Consider the following 17,032-nt stretch of genomic DNA (forward strand, 5'->3'; position numbering starts at 1 on the left):
TGGATACCATTAACCCATTTATAAAATTACCGTTTTTTAACTTCTTTTTTTCTTTTTACTTTTAGTCAAAATGTTTAAGTGTTAGCTGTCAGTCTTTACCATCTGACCGGATAACCGTCCACATACATTTAATCGTACACCACTCGCCACATTCAACCGTACCCAACTCTAGTTATACAAGCCGCCCTCGTTTTCCCATTTTACCCTTCAAGTTCCCTCCCACACCCTACCCATTTTCGTAATTTCACTCCACCTCAATCATAACATATGACCCCGTACCATTAATAAAAACAAAACCCAATAAACAACAATACACGTTTAATACTTGTCACATACAATGTCGCCAGTCAGCTCCGATAGCATAGTTCCGCTATTGCCGGAGCACGATTCTCCGGCTACGTCCGCAACCGATAAGCAGCCATCGGTCTCCGGAGCTGTGTTCAATGTTTCTACAAGCATAATAGGGGCAGGAATCATGTCGATTCCTGCCACTCTCAAAGTGTTAGGTGTTGTTCCAGCTTTCGTTTTGATCGTGCTCATCGCGTTGCTGGTTGATGTATCCGTCGAGTTTTTGCTGAGGTTTACCTACGCTGGAGGGTCCACGACGTACGCAGGCGTCATGAAGGAATCGTTTGGACGGATAGGATCTGTTGCTGTTCAAGTTTCTGTTATGATCACTAATCTTGGTTGTTTGATCATTTATCTCATTATTATTGGTAAGGTTATATATAAGTTTGATCACTCGCGGATCCAGAAACTTCTTTCAGTGCGTTCGTTTTCGTAGATTCTCACTATTTTTTCCAAATCATACAAAGTTCTTACTAATTTTTTTCCAAACCGAGTGGTTCATGTGAACATACAAAACAGGGCTGGATCCGCCACTGAGTTTGATTGATTAGATTTGTGGTAGATCTATGACAATATTGTTCGGTTTAGTTAAATTCGTCATGATAAATTGTGGAGCTTTTGTTATGATGGATGTTGCGTTAGTGTTATAGCCGGTTGAGTTTATTATCTGTTATAGTTATTATTATTTAAATTTTTATTTATTTTTTAAGTTTGTTTGTTAGTTATTATTTATTAATACAACAATATTCTTGGATTCAGTAACACTCATGATGTTGAGATCTTGTTATGATTTATGGATGTTCTAGTGTTAGCTAAATTTATTATTTGTTACCGTTATTATTATTTGATTTATCGTTTATCTTTGAGTTTGTTTGTTACGACGAAATCTATCAATTTGATTTTCATTTATTCAGCATAGAGAAAATATTATTCACCAATATCGTTTCATTTTGTCTGCCAGGTGACGTGTTGTCTGGGGACCAATCTGTAGAAGGATCGGTTCATCTGGGGGTATTGCAAGAATGGTTTGGTATTCACTGGTGGAATACACGCGCAGTCGCAATCCTGTTTATCGTCGTTTTTGTCATGCTTCCATTGGTCTTATATCGCCGTGTTGGTCAGTATCATCTCTGATAGTGACATTAACCTAAGTGCTTTGTTTAATTCTTTAAGTTAATCTGTTATTTGTAATTATTGATGAACTAAGCAGAACTTCTAGCAAAGAGCTCAGCAGTGGCGGTTCTGCTGGCTGTGGTGTTTGTGGGAATATGTACGGCCATGGCGGTCGCTGCTGCGGTCAAAGGTCAGTCAAAGAGTATCAGAATGTTACCTCAGCTGGATGATCAAGCTGCCTTCTTCAACCTCTTTACTGCCATCCCTGTTATTGTCACTGCTTTTACTTTCCATTTCAATGGTAAGAATTGATCAATACCTTCTGATTGACCATAATATGGGATCATGAAGTAAATTTAGGGGTAACCGTTGAGTCGGGTTAACAGGTTGAATTATGAACCGAACACAACCCATATAGTTTTTATTCATGGGGGCTAAACTCTTAAAAATCCAATATTTTACACTAAAAAAACAACTTTCAGAAATTTTCAGAAAAATTAACGCTACAAGTTGTAATTCGTTTATCTAATGAGTTAAACGGTTTGACAAGTTGTAAATGAATTGTAAACATGTTAAACGGATCAATGATCGATTGGAGGGCTGCAACAATGTATGGAGTAAACGAGTTTGAGCCAGAGTTCAAGCCCGATCTTTAGATGCCGAATTTGACTAGACTTGTGAGTCTAAACGTGTTTTTAATTGATATAAACATAATAGCTTTTATTAAATAAAATAAAATAAAATAAATACATAGTTAGATAGTAAAAGTTATTGTACATAGATTAAACTAAACTAAATTAGTATATACACACACAATTAAATATATATATAAGGATAATTATACGTGTATGTAAATAAAATAACTAACTTTTTAATAATAATATAAAAAAGCTAAGCCTGAGCCCGAGCCAAGCTAGAGATGAAATCTATTAAGGAGTCGAGCTTGAGCTGAGTTCTAAACAAACTGATCTCAAGCTCTCTTAACTTAAAGAAGGTGAGCTTGAGCTCTCTCTAGTTAAAGGAGTTGAGTGTAGACTCGGGTCAACTTGTTTACACCCCTAAATAAACAGGTTGAACTTATAAAAATACATATGTATAATTTATTATAGTTTAACTAATAATATGAACACGACTTTCTTATTAAACACGTTAAAATGACACCCTAAAACCTGATTATATATGTTTGTGTTTGTTGTAACAGTACATGCTATTGGTATGGAGCTAGGAAAACCTGCAGCAATGGCTTCTGCAGTTAGAATCTCTCTAATACTTTGTGCTCTTATATACTTCTCTATCGGCCTATTCGGGTACATTTTATTCGGGGACTCAATTGAAGCCGACATTCTAGTAAACTTCGATGAAGCGACCGGATCAACGATTGGATCATTGTTAAATGACACAGTGCGATTAAGCTACGCGTTACACTTGATGCTAGTGTTCCCTTTGCTAAACTTCTCATTGAGGTCAAACATTGATGAACTCCTTTTCCCCAACAAGTCTCTCCTTGTTAAAGACACAAAAAGATTTCTTTGCCTCACATTTGTCCTGTTAGCAACAGCTTACCTCATTGCCATAGCCATTCCAAATATATGGTATTTCTTTCAGTTCATGGGATCAACATCAGCTGTTTGCATCGCCTTCATTTTCCCTGGCGCGCTTGCTCTAAGGTAAGTCGTTTGTGTGCACACGCATTATTCACCGTTACATGATGTATATGTTTTTACGCAATTATGCAAACCAACCCACAGAACCGCTTTTATATATAAACCGTAAGTTATGCAAGTACAAAAGGTGGACATATGAATCGGCTTCACGTATCATTTTTTAGGATTTCGTGAATAAGAAAACATATACTTGAATCTGATTCGCGTAACATTTATTTCTAGCATGTTTTTGGGTTTTATTTATCGGTCATTAAGGTTGCTACTTGATACGCAAGTAAAATGTAGCTAATGGTTATATGCGTAAAAAAATTTCTACAACACACTTGAAAGTATGTCTAATATTGGTGATTTTCTTCTCAAAGAGTTTTAATTTTTATGCAGAGATGTTCATGGTATATCTTCAAGAAAGGACAAGATAATTGGAGCAACGATGATAATTCTGGCTGTAATTACAAGCACTATTGCAATCTCCTCCAACCTCTACAGTTTAGGGATTTAGTTATGACTCTTTTGTTAGAATTTATTGTATAATAGCTCTTGCTAGTTTGCTTTTCATTTTTTTTTTCTGGTAGAGAAGTTGGTATTTTTATGTGATGTATCACAAGTTATAAATTATTTATGAGAAAAAGTTAAAAGATTAGTGTGATATAATTATAGTGTACTTTCACTTTTTTTTAAGAAATTTGAAGGATGGAAATTTAAAGTCTTTGGTTGACCTGTTAGAAAAGGGTAAAACCCCAAAAGGTTTAGAAGTGGGAATTTGAAAAAAGTTTGTTACTTTCTTTCTTGACAATAAAGAAGAGGTGGGCTCAAAAATAGCAATGTACCATTTCACATGTGTGGTAGGTGTGGGCATTATGTAGATTAGGACTGTGCATTAAACTGAATTAATCGAAATCGAATAACTAGCAAGTTTAAACATAAAACAAGGCCCTTAGGTTTGACATCTTCATTTAGTGGTTGTTCTAACGAGTGCCAAACAAGAAAGGAGTTGAGTTTCTCGTGAGCTAGTCAATGTTAGTTTGTTAAAATTCCAAACCATGCCTAGCTTAAATGAGCTTGTGTCTAAATTGGAGCTCATTTAATACGAGCTCCGGGTTAAGCTTCACATACTTAATTGGATTACGCTTGTGAACCTATTATCTATATATAATTAAAAGTTTAGTTACATGTTAGTGTTTTAAAGCCAAAATTAATGATGTTATAAATTCATCAATATTCATTGAAAAATGTATTCCAAATTATAAATTTTAAATACATTTAAAACAATATTCTTCAAAAAAAGAAACCCCAAAATCATAACCCGCATCCATTACCCACCTTTGGCACTTACCGATCCATCTTCCTCTCTACCTGCCCTTCTTCTTCGTTCCCCAATTGCAGAACCCTCGGCCCCCAGTAGCAAGACCCTTGGCACTTACCGTCGCCCATCCCTCCGCCGCCCGATCCATCTTCCTCTCTACCTGCCCTTCTTCTTCGTTCCCCAATTGCAGAACCCTCGGGCCCCAGTAGCAAGACCCTTGGCACTTACTGTCGCCCATCCGTCCGCCGCCCGAACCTTCGCTGCCCGGCGTTCGCCGCCCGCCGGCCGTTACCCGCCGCCCAGCCCAACCATCTCGCCTGAAAGAGGTAAGCTACTGATTCAATCTTTTTAACCATAGATGTTTCTAATTCGAATACATGTTTTGGTCCGATTTGATTTAATTGATTTTGTGATTTAGTAGATTTAGCCATGGGGTCAACCTGTATGCTTCCATTTTTTTGTTTTTGCTTCATATTTAGTAATAGTTTTGTTGTTTTTAGTAATTGATAGGACATCTTTTTGGTGTCATTTGCAGTGGAACTTGCAGCAGTAAGGTATGGACCATAAATTTATGATCGAATACATGTTTTGGTCTGACCGCCCGCCGGCCGTTACCCGCCGCCCAGCCCAACCATCTCGCCTGAAAGAGGTAAGCTACTGATTTGAAATGCTTTGATACTTACAGTTATCTTTTTAACCATAGATGTTTCTAATTCGAATACATGTTTTGGTCCGATTTGATTTAATTGATTTTGTGATTTAGTAGATTTAGCCATGGGGTTTGTGGTTACAGCTCCTAACTTTCATTGTAACTCGGATCTTGCTTGCTTTTGAATACAAAAAGACCCTTCTGTCTACCTGTATGCTTCCATTTTTTTGTTTTTGCTTCATATTTAGTAATAGTTTTGTTGTTTTTAGTAATTGATAGGACATCTTTTTGGTGTCATTTGCAGTGGAACTTGCAGCAGTAAGGTATGGACCATAAATTTATGATCGAATACATGTTTTGGTCCGACCGCCCGCCAGCCGTTACCCGCCGCCCAGGCTAACCGTCTCGCCTAAAAGAGGTAAGCTACTGATTTGAAATGCTTTGATACTTACAGTTATCTTTTTAACCATAGATGTTTCTAATTCGAATACATGTTTTGGTCCGATTTGATTTAATTGATTTTGTGATTTAGTAGATTTAGCCATGGGGTTTGTGGTTACATCTCTTAACTTTCATTGTAACTCGGATCTTGCTTGCTTTTGAATACAAAAAGGCCCTTCTGTCAACCTGTATGCTTCCATTTTTTTTGTTTTTGCTTCATATTTAGTAATAGTTTTGTTGTTTTTGTGATGAAGGTTATTTTGGTGGACCTGTATTCGATTTAATCCCTATCAACGTTCCTAATACAATCCTGATTTGAATATTGATAACTATTTAGTGTTTTGTTGTGTGAGGATCTAGAAGTATACGTTTTCTACTGAAATTGGTTTAATTATACAACCATACAAGCATGGCTGAGGTTCTAGCGTATTTCACGCAAACATTGATACCTGTTTCGAAACCGACACGGACATCCAATCTTAGCTCTGAAGATGTGTTGTCCGAAGTCGTGTTATATACCACGCAACCATCAATACCGGAGTGGACGGAGCGTGTCTGGGGTCCATACCGGCGAAGACGGAGCGTATCTGGTGATTATTCAACCCTCATACTTTTCATTATCATACATTCAAAAAAATATGGGATGTTTTTTTTATTTACCTATTTTTCCCCCTTTTACAGGATCTTTATCCCCCATGCCTAACCAGTTTCTAAGAGGGTGATCCCAGCATTAGTTTTTGATTCCCACGAACATCCCATAAAGGTTCTGGTTCTATAAATGGCTTCGACCTCATCTCTAAAGACGAAATAACATAAATATGTCTAATAGTTAATATAGAGGTAAAGAGGTGTGCAAATGTGCCAGTTCGGTAAATTTTTAAGCTGTAGCTGTATCTGTGCCCGCTAGGTTTGTTTAAGAAATTTTCTTAAACATAACTGGACCTCGGTTCGGTTAATGGCGATTATGAGATTCGGTTATGGTTCGGTTTAGGTTGGTTTTAGTTCCTTAACCAATCTAACTTTGAACTCAATTTAAAATAAATAAATATATCACGCAGTCATTATAAATAAAAGAACACAAACAATGTTCATGCATAAGTTTTATTCAACACCTATTTATATAGAGATTTTGTAGTTTTAGTGATGGATATTCATTAATAAGACTATTTGCATATGATAAATGCATGAACATTCAATGAGTCTTTTTACATACCTCCATAATATACGGTCCGATTTAATTTCATTAATTAGTCACTAGCTTCTTCATAGGAAGGTGAATGGGCTAATATTCTATTATATGAGCTCCTCCTTCCCTATTGTTGTGCTTCCCTATTCACACTTGCTACTCTACTATCATGGCTACCTCTCTTAGTGTCAATACAGCGGGAATTGGTGTTGGCAACCAGATGGCACTTACTGATCTCCGTGAAGGGAGTACCGGTCCCATCACTGTTATGGTCTGTAGAAAGTGGGACGTAACAAATGTCAACGGACGCTACATGAGCACGGACTATGTCATCAGCGATGTAAAGGTACCTCTCCGCTCTTTAAACTCCCATACTCTTTTCCTTTCACGCACTTCATCGCTACTGAAAGTCTATCGTTTGGTTTGCATAGGGAGGTATGATTCATTGTACCGCACGGAATAATATTGCACACTACTTCTTTGACAAAATCAAGGAGGGGGGTGTATATTTACTAAAGGGTTTTACAGTCCAACGCACCGATCAATACCGTATTTTAAAAGACAGCCCCTTTGTTATCTGGTTGAACGGCTCCACGACTGTTAAGAGGGTTGACGATACGAGTGGTTCATTTACACGCTACCCGTTCTTACTTACCGCTTTTGAGGACCTCGAACCGACAGAGGGCAAGTATTTTGTAGGTATGTTTACTCTTCTCATGTTGGTCATACTGTTGCTTACTTTTTAATGTCCAAAAATCGACTAATAAAAGGTTAGACTACTTATTGGTTATTAACTAAGTTCCAAATTCCAATAGCCGGTCCATGTTTACATTTGGTTGCTGAATAGTATCATTTATAACAATGGATGGCTTATTACATTGTTTTGTAGGCCTATTGATAGCTGAATATTTTTTCCCCATTGATAGTTACCATTGGTAGCAATAACATGGTTCAATCAAATAATTGACCCGGATAAATTAGTTTTACGTAGTTGACTTTCGCTCAGACCTGAGTTGGTCTACCTAATAGAGACGTTTCTAATTCAGCCTAATTTTTGATGCGCTTCAGATGTTATAGGATATGTAACTGAGGTTGGCCCCCAATCTGTGAAGGCATCAGGTGCTCGCGCGGTTGAGTTTAATCTAAACAACGAACGGTAAGTGCCTCATCCTTATTGCCCAATTGTTCGTGCTTTTAGCCTCAGTTAAGTGTCAAGGTTTTTGACTTCTTTTGATCCTTACAGCAATCGCCGAGTTAGAGTGACGTTATGGGGAAATTTGGGTGATGCTCTGGTTAAGAAGAAGGCCGAAAACCCGGCTGTCTATTGCCTTATCCTTACTTCCATGAGTGCAAAATTTTACCTGGGTACATTGTTTCCCTATACGTTAATTATTGTGTGTGCTACTTGAAAGGTCTTTAACTGACTCAACACACTACAGGCGTCCTTGGCTTGGCCAGTTCATCGTCAACTATACTCATTGATGGCTCCGATGTACCCGCCCTACAAACTTTTAAGTCATCCGTAAGGTATGAGTGTAGCCTTTGGCATGCACACTTTAATTACCTTATTTATACGATTATTGCTCCAACTGAATATGAACGTATGCTTCCCAGCTGTGTAGCTATGGGAGATAGCAGCGACCCAGTCACCGAGGAAGTGGTCTGTGTTGGTACCCTACAAGAACTTGTGGACAGAGTTCGTGCCGACAAATAAAAAAAAAAGGTGTTTATTCATACTAAATTTAAAAGAATATACTTTAATAAACTCTCATACTCTCTATTGTGTTTTTAAACTTTTATACATATTTCTTTGGGCCTCAAGTTAGTCATTGCTTCATTCCACGTTCACCAGCCTTTAATTGAAACCTCAAAAATATGCCCAGCGTATGTCAAGCCAACTATTATTCTATACAAACCATCCACCCTCATAGTTAGCATCCGCTTTAGATTTCAAGATTCACCCACGTGACCAATACCAGCGCCACCATGGTTCCCGCGTTAACCAACGCCATTGCCCTCACACCATCCTCCTTTCTCCAGCTTTCACCATGAAAAAAAACCCACACCAGCTGGGGGTCTTGCTTTTTTGGTCATGAACTACTAAACAGAGTTGACTAACATCCCAATTGTGCGTAAGTAGGGCTTACCCTCCCCAACATGACCTACGCATTCACCTACTATGTGTGGGAAACACCGTAAATACACCCCCTCCCCAATACCCTGTCCGTCTCACTTAACTATTCCTCTTATTTTGTCCGTTGTAGGCCATCCTTTTCCGGAATGTTGTAGAAATTACGTCTATCAGAACCAAGAACAGCTGGTATCTTTTCACGTGCTCCGGAAGCCAGTGTCGTAAGGGACTAACGAGAGAGGAAGGTTACTTCGTTTGCAAGACGTGTAAATCAAAGGTTGATTATCCGAGAACGAGGTATATACTTCAACATCTCAGTCACAGACTCATTTCTTTGTTCCCCTTTCCATTTGATGTCATGATTCTTTGTTGGCCGGTGTACTTTGGTGCCCTTCTACCTACACTGCCAACACAACTTGGTTTCGCCACCCATTGTTATTGAACTACTCTACCATGCTAGGTTTCGCATTCAAGCGGATGTAACTGATGGAACAATGAGTACCGTTGTCACCCTCTTTGATGAAGTTGCTGAGAAGCTGGTTAAGAGGACTGCAAAGTCCTTAGTTGAGGAACAGTTGACGGTATTCGTGCTTCTCATTACAGCGTGTCTTTGAAGCATACGTGAACCTTCTACGATAACTTTCCGTCTTTTGTACTTGGTATGCAGGATACTTCTATTGATTCTCCCATACTACCCTCCGCCCTCGAGGCCCTTATTGGAACAAAGCACACTTTCGAAATTAAGAGCCACACCTACTACCGTTATGGAGAATATGAGAGCTTCAATTGCGGCAAGATTGTTGGGCCTGATATGGATAAAACAGGTGGGAGTGTGAATGTTGTTCCGTCGGATTTAAATGGAAGCCCATCTGCCACCCTAAAGCGTGACTCGAACCTCCCGCCCCCAACCCCCGGATCTGGACGGAAACTTAGAAAGCTGTAAGTTGGACCTACCAATCGTACCCTGTTTCGTATGGTCACATGTACCCACTTTGCACCAATACATGCATTCCCATGTTTCTTTGCAGATGCATTCAAGAATCAGATGACGATGCTGATGAGGTGTCCATTGACTGTACGGGAGTTAATGACATCGTGGACGATAGCGGCGATGCTAAGGAGGGTTCCCTCTGATACGGCGATGCTCTTTTTTTTTCTTCCCCAAGTGTTTACAATTTTGTGACTCCCTCTTTTGTGTTTACAAATAATGTGGCAATGCCTTTGTGTTGTGCCCAGACCAAAACTGTAATTTTTACATTTTCACGGCATGTGTTATTTTCCCACATTCCCGATTTCTTTGGCATCGTATAAAACCTACATGAAATTTTATCTAAGATGTTGAATGCCGCATATAGGTGAACACAAACGTGTAAACGATAACCGTGTCACCCTAGAATCTTTGCCGACACCTACCTGGAAACTTGCATTACAAACAGCAATGGAATAGGCAACTTATGACTTGTGCTAAACAAATACCTTATGCCATATGACCTTTCCTGACTGCCTGTCCCTATGTCTGTTATTTGGGTAAAAAAACAGGTATGTTCCATGACTAGATGTAAAATTTAAACCAACTTTGACGTGCATTCAATAAGGGTTATTTGCGGTATGAACTCTGTCCTTTGCCTTCACGTTTAATTAGTTTGCAGCCCCCTCCCCCCCCCCCCCCAAACAACCAAATCGGTATAGGTACATGTTTCAGCTTTTCATTTTTCGGCTATGTGTTTTGTAACATTGTATGTAACATGCAGCTGCCTGTGCATCCCTTCGTGATGCTTAAAGACGCATTTACTTTTCATACATGTTCGCGTGTTATGCCTGAGGGGATGACCCAATACGTTTGTGGGCTACAACTGCTTGACCAGGCTGGAGTGCGTAGAGGTATTAAACTTATAATTACATTCTATCCCCCCACCCCGCATATGGAGTTTTAAATACTGAATTGTGGCCCTTTCTGATACCTCATAAAAGACGAGGTTTGCAGGTTATGGCCTGCCAATTCTGGTGTGGTTAGTGATTCGATAGAGGCCCGCCTTTGTTCCCATACGTTGCCTTGCGGAAAGAAACAAACATACTACGCTCTTACGTTGATTGACAGCTGCATGAATGATGACATCGGCGGTAACAAACATTCTATTCATATACAAAGTCGTACCTATGTGGGCCTTAATGGGAAGGCGATGACATACTGTGGGGCTACCCTATCTAGCATAAACGCGGTGACTCCCTCTTGTGAGCCCGACATAGGTTAGTTGTACTGTTCCTGAAAAGAAAATCATTTGGCTATCGTGTCCACTTACCGGCATGCGTGTGGCCACAAAGTAAACCTGTAAATAGCCTGCCATCAGTTTAAGCCCTTCAGTTTTGACACCCATCCTCACAACCCACCCTCAATGTATTGAAAGTGACTTTCATAGTTGGTTATTTAGACGCTGTCTACCCGCTATACTATGTTTAACCTATCTGCGTATCCTGTCACTTTTACAGGTGGCACCCAGGTGCAATCGGTGACTGTTGAACCGGGTACTGGTACTTCCGCTAAAGTGGGAGCAGGGGAGACAATGAAAGGTTACCCCATATACGTAGCTCTGATTGTTTTTTACGTACAGTATAAGCCCATTACACCTGACTTTACATATAAAATACTTTTAAAACAAAAAACTTAACTGTGACTTTGAATATAAGCCGCTTTTTAAAACAAGTGCTGCACTATGGGGTGCATTTAAAAGTTACATTTTTAAAAACTATATTTCTGATACTTTCTGTATACGAACGTAATTAACTTACATAAATAATTTCTACAACCTTCTTAACAGTTTCATCCCAGCAGGGTCAACGTCTTTGTCAATTGTTTCAATTTATATTCCAACAAACTACATGTGATCTAGAACTCACAACGCTGTCCATATTTTAGCCCAGCAAATTCTGATCCAATAAATTTATGATTCACCCTATTTTGTAATCGAACCACGGACTATCAAATTAATAGACTGAATCAACCTTATCGCATGTTTCGCACGTTTTCCATCTCTGCTGAAAACCAACCGAAAAAAAGGGAGAAATACATATAAAGAAAGCAAAATACAGTCCCAAAATAACCGGAAATCCATTTCGATTATTCTACTAATGCATTTGTCAACGGCTTTCTACATGGTAGACAAACCCATAAATACGTTGTCGTACATGTTATAATCCGTAAAGTTGCCTGAATGATGTGGGAGGTCCTTTGGATAAACAGAAATACCTCCGCATGCCATGTAAACTGATTGTTTACCGTTAACAAAGGTTGACTGTAATATTTTCCCCTGAATTTTATGCTACAGGTCAAACCATCGTACAAGATGACCCAGCGGATATCCGGCCTGTTTTATGCCCACCGCCAAGGCATTCTTCCTCCCATTCTACCCAAGGTCTGCCCTGTTATCTACGATGTTTACTACTACCCTTTTCCATTTCTGTAACTATTACATTTTTCCCAGACAATATTTCCTGCACAACACAACATTCTCATCTGAATACAGCTGGTCCATCACGTCTACGCTCTTCTCGGCCTAAAAAAACAGAAGGTACAACTCCATCACTGCCCTTTACCCGGCATTACTTCCACCTTTTCTACCATGCAACATCAAAATAACGTTGCCGCATTTTATTATGTTACCAGGTGTTCGTATACGTACCCCACGTAGGGCAGCGTTTGCATCAACAGGTATTGTCCGATCCTATGACCTACACGCCTATTTCCTAAATATACACGCTTTGTTCCGTCTTGCACATGTCTATACTTTGTTGTTTGCCTCACTGCCTTGAATGTGTACGTTGTGATACGTTTACCTGATAAAAAAAAATAGGTGCGCATGTTACGTACGAAAGCCTCGGCCGTCCAACATTCACATGCCATAACTGTGCAGCGGTCATGTGGTATGAAGAGAGGAATAAAAATACAAAGTCCTCTGATGGGACGACTTTCTCTTCGTGCTGCCAGGATGGCAAGGTTTTGCTTCCTCGCCTTCTTGAAGCTCCTGAACCATTAAGATCATTACTTGATTATAACGACACGGGGACAGTTAGATTCAGAGAACATATTCGAGTGTACAATAGCATGTTCTGCTTCACATCATTTGGGGGAAAGATTGATCATGCTATAAATAGTGGTAGAAGCCTATACACCTTCCGAATAAGCGGGCAGAACTACCACCGAATAGGGTCCATGCTGCCAGTTGAGGGTGAACAGCCCAGATATGCTCAACTATATTTCTACGACACACAGAACGAAGTCAATAACCGTATAGCTGCTTTGTTTGGGGTTTCCCGTTCTCACAGCACATGTGATGAAACAATTGTTGCATCCCTCATCAGGATGCTGGACAACCACAGTTCTTTAGCTAACGCCTTTCGCATGGCACGCGACTGGTGCATTCAAAATGAAAGCAACAATTGTCATCTACGCTTACTCGGCCAAGTAACAAACAACCCACAGTACAACCGACCTAACGTGTCTGAGGTTGCTGTTCTTATCACAAACGACTTTGGAGAAAACACCGAACCACGTGACGTTATCGTCAGTACACAAAACGGCACGCTACAACGGATATCAGAATTACATCAGCTATACATGCCTTTACAATACCCGTTATTGTTTCCGTACGGAGAGACCGGGTTCCACGAACGCATACGTTACCACGACAACACTGGCCGTCGGTCTACTAAACGACAATGTGTCACGATGCGGGAATACTACTGCTACAGAATCCATTATCGCAACAATGAAGGCACCACCCTCCTAAGAGGCGGTCGTTTATTCCAACAATATTTGGTTGACTCATACGCGGCCATCGAGGAACACAGGTTGCGTTGGATGAGGAATAACCAGAATGAACTCCGCGTTGAACTCTACCATAATGTTTGTGACGCTGTGACGCGTGGGGATACAAATGCCAAGGCTATCGGACAACGCATAGTTTTACCAGCAACCTTTACGGGAAGCCCAAGATATATGGTCCAAAATTACCAAGACGCCATGGCTTTGTGCCGTGCTTTTGGGAACCCCGACCTGTTTGTGACATTTACAGCTAACCCAAAGTGGCCTGAAATCGAAGACATGGTCTCTCTCATACCAGGCCAAAAGTCTCATGACCGTGCAGATGTTGTATCACGCGTTTTTAAGCTAAAACTGTCCTTTTTGATCGAAGATATTATGAAGAAACAAATCTTTGGCGTCTGCAAATCAGGTAAACTTTGTAATGCCTTGCCTCTCTGTTTTGCTGTCAATTCTCCCACAAATACTAACCTTTCTAAACTTTTTAATTTCCTTCTTTTTGATCTCTCTGTCTTTCGCAATTTGTCTCACTGGTTATATACAGCTGTTTACACAATTGAGTTTCAAAAAAGAGGCCTACCACACGCGCACCTTTTAATATGGCTTGAACATTCTGCCGTGTCTCACACGCCTGCTGGTATAGATGACTTGATTTCAGCCGAGATCCCATCGAAAATTGACGACCCATCCGGCTATAAGGCTGTAACAGATTACATGTTGCATGGCCCATGCGGGAATGACGCTCGCAGTGCTCCGTGTACAACAGATGGAAAATGTATGAAACACTTCCCAAAGCCATTTTATCGAGAAACGACAATTGACGAAGACGGCTACCCGGTTTACCGGCGTCGAGATACAAAGATTTTCTTTATAAAGGGTAAAACGAAACTCGACAACCGGTTTGTCGTTCCATACAACCGTTATCTCCTTTTAAAGTATGAATCACACATCAATGTTGAGTGGTGCAACCAGTCCCGAGCTATAAAATACCTTTTTAAATACTTAAACAAGGGGCCAGACAGGGCTACAATGGTTGTTCAAGAAAACATTGGCAGTGATGGTGAAAATCGTTCACAAAAGATTGTTAAGGTTGATGAGATTAAAAACTATTTGGATTGTCGGTACTTATCGCCGTGTGAAGCTGTGTGGAGAATGCTTGCATTCCCTATACATTACTCATTCCCATCCGTCATGAAACTAACGTTCCATACACCTAACCAACATCTACTCACGTTACGTGATTCTGACAGTTTACCAGCCCTTTTAAACCGTGAGGGGATACGAGACACAATGTTCACCCAATGGTTTGCGTTGAACAGCAGAGATGCAGCGGCAAGAAACCTTACGTACGCCGAGATACCAACAAAGTACGTCTGGCACGATGATAACAAGGTATGGAAAACGCGGTTGGAACGGCCAGCAATTGGGCGGATCGTGTATTGCAATCCAGCAGCTGGGCCAAAGTATTACTTAAGGATGTTGTTAGGGATTGTGAGAGGGCCCCGAAGTTTTGAAGAAATAAAAACGGTCGACGGTATCGTATATGGAACGTTCAAAGAAGCCTGCTATGCATATGGCTTGCTTAATGATGACAAGGAATGGAATGACGCTCTCTCAGAGGCTAAACTATGGGCATCCGGCTCCCAACTACGGGAGTTATTTGTTACCATGTTATTGTTTTGCGAAGTGAACCGCCCATCGCAACTGTGGTCACAGAATTGGGAAATACTATCAGATGATATCTTATACATGAAACGTAGGCTCTACATGTTCCCTGGCCTACAGTTATCAGACGACCAACTTAAGAACTACTGCCTGATTGAACTAAATGAACTGTTGGAAAAAAACGGGAAATCATTGGTGGATTTCCCGGATATGCCACAGCCAGATACGTCGCTGCTCGATAGGATGGATAATCGTCTAATCAGAGAAGAGTTGAGTTACAACAAAAAAAAGATGACAGACGAGCACGAACAACTATATGCATCACTCAACACGGAACAGACGGCCATCTACAACACAGTCATTGATTCTGTTACCACCCACAAAGGAGGGTTTTATTTCGTCTATGGTCCGGGTGGGACAGGCAAGACTTTCCTATACAGAGCCATCCTGTCACGTTTGAGATCGATGGGACTAATTGCTCTTGCAGTTGCATCTTCAGGTAAAAAAAATAATTCTACCATGTTGTATAATTATTCTCATACTACATTATCTGTGTGGTTGCGCACGCAACTCCATTTTTTTACTAACTTTACCTGTCCCACCCATCAGGTATCGCGTCCCTTCTATTACCCGGTGGTCGGACAGCGCATAGCCGGTTCGCTATCCCTTTAGAATTACTTCACAATAGCACGTGTTCCATTAAACAGAATACCCAATTGGCACACCTTTTGCAGGAGGTACGGTTAATCATCTGGGACGAAGCACCAATGATGCAAAAATTTGCATTTGAAGCACTAGATAAAACACTTAGAGACATCTTGGGGTTTTGTTCCACCACAAACAGGGAACGTGCCTTTGGTGGCATGCCTATCTTACTTGGTGGTGATTTCAGGCAAATCCTTCCCGTCATCCCAAAGGGAAAAGAGAAGATGTTGTTCAAGCATGCATAAATAAATCGTACCTGTGGAAAAATTGTGAACTCTTCACTCTCCACCGTAGTATGCGTGTCAACGAATACACCTCAACGGGTGTAGTAGACATTGAAAGGCAACGTTTCAACAAATGGTTGTTAGAAATTGGCGATGGAATTGTTCCCTCGAAAGCCAAAGAAGGTAAAGATGAACCAACCTGGATCGAGATACCCGCCAGGTTTATCATTGATAGTTGTGGGCTTCCTGTGGACTCGATTGTTAATGCTGTCTTCCCGTCGTTTACAGAAAGGCAGGGCGATGATGATTTTTTGTGTGAAAGAGCAATACTAACCCCCCGCAACGTAGACGCGGATGAAATCAATGCTTACATGTTTCGGCAATTAAGACAGACCACAAAGACCTACAAGAGCTCCGACGAAATATGTCGTGCATCCACGGATGTATTGGAACAGGAACAACTCTACCCGCCTGAGTTCCTAAACTCTTTGACATTCCCAGGTACCCCCCCCCCATCCCCCACCACACGTCGCATAGATAATAGTTACAAATAAAAAAAAAACCACCGGCCAAATCCTTTTAATTATTTGATATTGACAGGTATGCCACCGCACGCTTTGGATCTGAAAGAAGGTCTCCCTATCATGCTTTTAAGAAATGTGAACCCCTCCCAAGGCTTATGTAATGGCACCCGTCTGATCATCACAGACCTTGGGAAATTTGTTATCAAAGCTAGGATACTTACCGGGTCAAACCGTGGTGATACTGCATTAATACCAAGGATAAC

The 17,032-nt window shown here is 40.5% G+C and overlaps 4 protein-coding genes and 1 long non-coding RNA gene across 5 annotated transcripts; all 5 read left to right on the forward strand.

Moving 5' to 3' along the window:
• The first annotated feature begins 301 nt into the window (after window positions 1-301).
• On the forward strand, window positions 302-3,797 carry LOC110878066 (amino acid transporter AVT6C). Its single transcript, XM_022126324.2, has 5 exons — window positions 302-716; window positions 1,310-1,465; window positions 1,559-1,762; window positions 2,663-3,128; window positions 3,507-3,797. Exons 1-5 carry the CDS (start codon window positions 338-340, stop codon window positions 3,622-3,624), a joined length of 1,323 nt encoding a protein of 440 aa, XP_021982016.1. The 5' UTR covers window positions 302-337; the 3' UTR covers window positions 3,625-3,797.
• A 3,344-nt stretch (window positions 3,798-7,141) lies between these two features.
• LOC110876026 (replication protein A 70 kDa DNA-binding subunit C-like) lies at window positions 7,142-8,418 on the forward strand. Its single transcript, XM_022124210.1, has 5 exons — window positions 7,142-7,403; window positions 7,773-7,860; window positions 7,948-8,069; window positions 8,144-8,231; window positions 8,319-8,418. The coding sequence occupies exons 1-5, from the start codon at window positions 7,142-7,144 to the stop codon at window positions 8,416-8,418; spliced, it is 660 nt and encodes a 219-aa protein (XP_021979902.1).
• Window positions 8,419-8,972: 554 nt separating this feature from the next.
• LOC110874463 lies at window positions 8,973-9,972 on the forward strand. The gene is made up of 4 exons (XM_022123104.1): window positions 8,973-9,132; window positions 9,296-9,416; window positions 9,503-9,774; window positions 9,864-9,972. The coding sequence occupies exons 2-4, from the start codon at window positions 9,330-9,332 to the stop codon at window positions 9,967-9,969; spliced, it is 465 nt and encodes a 154-aa protein (XP_021978796.1). The 5' UTR covers window positions 8,973-9,132; window positions 9,296-9,329; the 3' UTR covers window positions 9,970-9,972.
• A 1,346-nt stretch (window positions 9,973-11,318) lies between these two features.
• Window positions 11,319-12,523, forward strand: LOC110876025. Its single transcript, XR_004866943.1, has 4 exons — window positions 11,319-11,403; window positions 12,159-12,245; window positions 12,315-12,401; window positions 12,497-12,523. It is a non-coding gene; the product is annotated as an uncharacterized LOC110876025 (long non-coding RNA).
• Window positions 12,524-12,748: 225 nt separating this feature from the next.
• Window positions 12,749-16,266, forward strand: LOC118481760. The gene is made up of 2 exons (XM_035976998.1): window positions 12,749-15,815; window positions 15,926-16,266. The coding sequence occupies exons 1-2, from the start codon at window positions 12,749-12,751 to the stop codon at window positions 16,264-16,266; spliced, it is 3,408 nt and encodes a 1,135-aa protein (XP_035832891.1).
• The last annotated feature ends 766 nt before the right edge of the window (window positions 16,267-17,032 follow it).

Source organism: Helianthus annuus, chromosome 9, assembly GCF_002127325.2.
Source record: "Helianthus annuus cultivar XRQ/B chromosome 9, HanXRQr2.0-SUNRISE, whole genome shotgun sequence".
Lineage (NCBI taxonomy): Eukaryota > Viridiplantae > Streptophyta > Magnoliopsida > Asterales > Asteraceae > Helianthus > Helianthus annuus.